A 4,174-nucleotide genomic window follows, 5' to 3' on the forward strand; every position below is an offset into this window, starting at 1 on the left:
CAGCGATGTCTTGATAGCGTCGTTGTTTTCCTATTATAGCTCGATATGTCGCTGTCGGCTGACACATAAGGACTATTGCAACTTGTCCAATACTGATCATGTGTTGGTGGACGGGATCCATTTTGTCCAGAAACACGTTGCTGTTGCATGAATGTTGTGCGATTCAGTGCGAAAATGAACGGGAAACACCTTAAAGTGTCTCAAATCAATTTGATGCGAAACAGCGTCACGTGACGTCATCGCCCCGGGCTCCTATCGGCTTTGAAGCCGTCGGATCGAAGCCGTTTTTGTACCGATTTCAGATCGTTCGATCGACACGTGGAAAGAGACTTAGCCACCGTCTCCGCGTCTCTGTCCCGTGGACGCTCACCTTGGCCATGGCGTGGGGGGACGCTCCTTTGTCCAAAAGCAGGAGCGCCACCTTCTGGTTGTCGTAGTGTGCCGCGACGTGGAGCGGGGTGAGGCCGTTCTGCAAGGGATGGACGGTGAGCGCACGGGGGGGATTAGAAAGCAGTTAGTGCACCCCCACACACACACACACACACACACACACACACACACACTATTAATAGGAAGTGTTAAATGGTATAAGACTGTAAACTGAGATGAATTAGACAGCAAAAACTGGATAGTCAATCCAAATAAAGGAAGGATTTTACTCAAACTAGCCCCTACCAGTTCTCTTGTAGTCAACGTTCATCAAATCATACACCATACACATATATTGTAAAAATTGAAATTTTTGTTTTGGGTGCATACCTTTCCAGCGTAATCCGCTGGAGCATGACGCTGCAGCAGAAGCTTGGCCACATCCAGGCTTCCGTACTTGGAGGCCACATGCAGGGGAGTGAAACCTTTCTGTGGAGCCAGGGGAGAGATTACGAAATGTGTTCAAAAGACAGTAAATACAGGACATATTAAGACGTATAAACTCAGGTTATTGGTCCCTATGATCTCCCTTTACACAAGTACACATGTTATTTACAGACAAAGCCATTTACGTATTTTTCAAACTAATCCCAGCCACTTAACCCTTGTGTTGTCCTCGGGTCAAATTGACCCGTTTCAAGGTGTTTTAGATCAGAAATATGGGTTTTCTTTCAACCCAATTGGCCAGAATAGCACGGATGACTCCACACGACGTTCTTCAGGTATAATTATCCTGTCATTGATTTTTTTTGGGTGTTTTATTGAATCTTATAGCATTTGTCAAAACCGAATCCGGACTAAACTTTGTCATATACCCATTTATGATCCGCTCAACATCCTCTGACCTCACCCGTAATTCATAATTTCTGTCTCTACGACTAAAAACCCACGTACAAATTTAATACAAATGAGGTTTGTTGGCCATGGATTCCAAGAATAAGAGCAGAACCTATTATTAAACAAGGAGTTGTTTTTTTTTAAAAAGCGTCAAAAGTGTGGAAAACGTGACAAATAAATTGGAAAAAGCCACAAAAACATCAAAAAAAAAAAAAAAAAAAATTCAATTTTTGACCTGAAAGAACAAGTTCACAGTTAACGGGAAGACAACACAAGGGTTAAATATGCTCATTTATAAGACCCAACAAATATACACGTACAGGACATTAACATATATCCATGCATATTATCATTGCATTCATTTTGAGGCCCTGAGGGACCAATGTCCCCCATGTTGAGCAATATGGGGGACATTTTTAATTTGACTAAATAGTTTTAAACCATTTAGATCTTCTTAAGGTTTCTTTGGGACCAAGTCTTATCAGGTAGGATTCCCATTTAATGTTTTATTAGTGACGTAAAGCAATACAGCTGGCTGAAATGCTGATGCAATTCAAGGTAACCTTAAACCAAAAAGTCCTTCAACTTTCCAAAGAAACCAGCAGAGGGGGCACTTTTACTACTGAGAACCAGAACCAGAAACCACATGACCAGGGGGGGTTTAGGACCCGGCCCTGCCCACGGATGGAGCAATCCTTTGTTCGTGGAACGCCGGATTACATGTGATGTAACAGGTGATGGAGAAGAGAAGGAGGGGGTCTTCTTACACTGAGACGTGGAGACGTCACGACGGTCTAAGCAAATCAAGGACTTGGACTATTATGAACACGCGTGGACACACGGCGGGTCCATGACAACAACTTTTCCTGATTTGGTTCCCGTAGCCACACCCTTCGTCCCCAGAGAGACGTGGAGGTTAGGACCACTGGACCCTGACGCATTCAGTGCACCCCAAAAGGACTGTCTCACTATTAATAGTGTATGAACACAACAAAGGGCTGTTCTGTGGGGGTCTGGCCTGTGCAGGGTCCTCTGGTAGACACCTCCACAGTGATAATCATAAATCATGCACAATTCAGAGGAAAGCAGCAGATTTCCAGCGACATGGTTCACATTCATTAAAAAGTGGGTCAAATCCACAGAGAGCTGCACATATACAGTCGTACTGTAACTGCTTATCGCCATGGGATCAGCCCTAAGAGCATGAATGCACTTACAATCTCTTCCTTCATCTCTGCATTTGGTATTAAAAATAGATTTTATAATACACGGCTATAACCGCTATTTCAACTTGGGTTTAAAGCACCACAGAAGAAGCGGCGGCCATAGTGGATTAGCAGATGTCGACGGGAATATTTTACAACAAGGTACACAAAAAAAGGGTTGGGACTGTTTTTTGAATGATTAGTTACCCTTTTTCAGAAAGGTAGTTGTCCTTGTTTGGGCTTGCGAGGCGGCCAAAGAGTAGTGACGCTAGGTTTTGATTGGATGGCGAGCGCGAGACGCCAAAATGGACGCCGATAAGATTCTGGATGGAACGTTCCATTGACAAGACCAAAGTGATCTGTGGGTTAGGTCGTTGGGAACTTGAACACTACAGTAGGCTATGTGTTGGGGAGAAGGTGGGGGGGGGGGTCTTAAACACTACAGTAGGCTATGTGCTGGGGGATGGTGAGGGGTGTGAGGGGGGAAGGGGGGGGGTAATGGGGGGGGGGGGGGGGACGGGGCCTGAAACATGTAGACGCTGCATTGCCAATTATGTTTTTTAATTAAAAAACAAAAACATTTGACAACAAAGCCGAGCCGATCCACTTTCCATTTGAACACCCTGCTATTTTGTAGTAGTTGGATTCTTACCTGATTGATGGGGTGGACAGGTGTCTTCTGTGCAGCTAACGTGCCCCAAACAGGTCAACTAATTTTAGGATAATAATGGAGTTGGGGGGGGGGGGGGCGTGGGATGGGGGGGGGGACATCAAAACATTATTTGCAGCTGATATACAAATAAATAGTTTTAAAAAACTTTTTTTTTTACATGATGTCTCTCACAGGGGGAAGTCTTATCCAGTGGACATGTCTCTCACAGTGGACAGTCCCTCACATGGAATGGTCCTGACGACGTGCACTACGGTGACTATTCAGAACTCCAGATTCTTAGGGGAGCGAACTTGCAAAATAGCATGTGTTCAAGTACTATGTTTTCTCTGATGTATTACAAGAAGCAAATACATGCTAGCTAGGCAACGAGTTGAAATGAACACACCCACTGGCTGAGGAGGCATGGCTACCGTGGTTACCACGAAATAATGAATAAAGAGTGGATCTAGGAGTCCGTCACCTTGGTGGCCAGCGAGTGCGAAGCTCCAGCCTCCAGCAGGACGGAGGCCGTCTCCACCTGGCCCTCCCGGGCCGAGATGTGGAGGGGGGTGTAGCCGTTGGTGGTGGCGGCGTCCGGGTGGGCCATGTGCTGCAGCAGCAGCTGGACGATCTCGGTCTTACCCAGGCGGGACGCAATGTGGAGGGGGGTCTGGTCCTCCTGCAGAAGGGCCCAGAGGAATACGCATGAAAACTTAAAAATGAAAAAACCTACATAGGCCTGTGTAGCTGGAACAATTCCAACTATTAATGTAGGATTAACTGTCTCTTACATAATTGTGATTAACAATATAATTGTCTCTTTCAGTCCAGTTTAATAATATGTATTACTTTAAACAAATATTTCGGTAAATATCACTGTCATGTGACCAAGATGATGTAATAACACAAATATGCCCCTTATGAAGTAAACCATGCCTCTTTATTTTATACTAAAATAATTATCTTACTGAATGTTGCTATTGGTATCAGGGCTGTAGTCCGGACTCAAGACCATTTTTCTATGGTCTCGGACTTGTCTCGTACTCGCTAG

At 44.9% G+C, this 4,174-nt stretch overlaps 1 protein-coding gene across 1 annotated transcript in view; it reads right to left on the reverse strand.

Annotated features, from left to right (window-relative positions):
• Positions 1-4,174, reverse strand: part of LOC116686617 (ankyrin-2-like) — a 158,017-nt gene that overhangs the window by 65,456 nt on the left and 88,387 nt on the right. The window contains 3 exon segments of the mRNA XM_032511638.1: positions 371-469; positions 760-858; positions 3,605-3,802. Coding sequence (XP_032367529.1) covers positions 371-469; positions 760-858; positions 3,605-3,802 — 396 coding nt within the window.

The sequence above is a fragment of the Etheostoma spectabile genome, unplaced genomic scaffold (genome assembly GCF_008692095.1).
Source record: "Etheostoma spectabile isolate EspeVRDwgs_2016 unplaced genomic scaffold, UIUC_Espe_1.0 scaffold403, whole genome shotgun sequence".
Classification (NCBI taxonomy): Eukaryota; Metazoa; Chordata; class Actinopteri; order Perciformes; family Percidae; genus Etheostoma; species Etheostoma spectabile.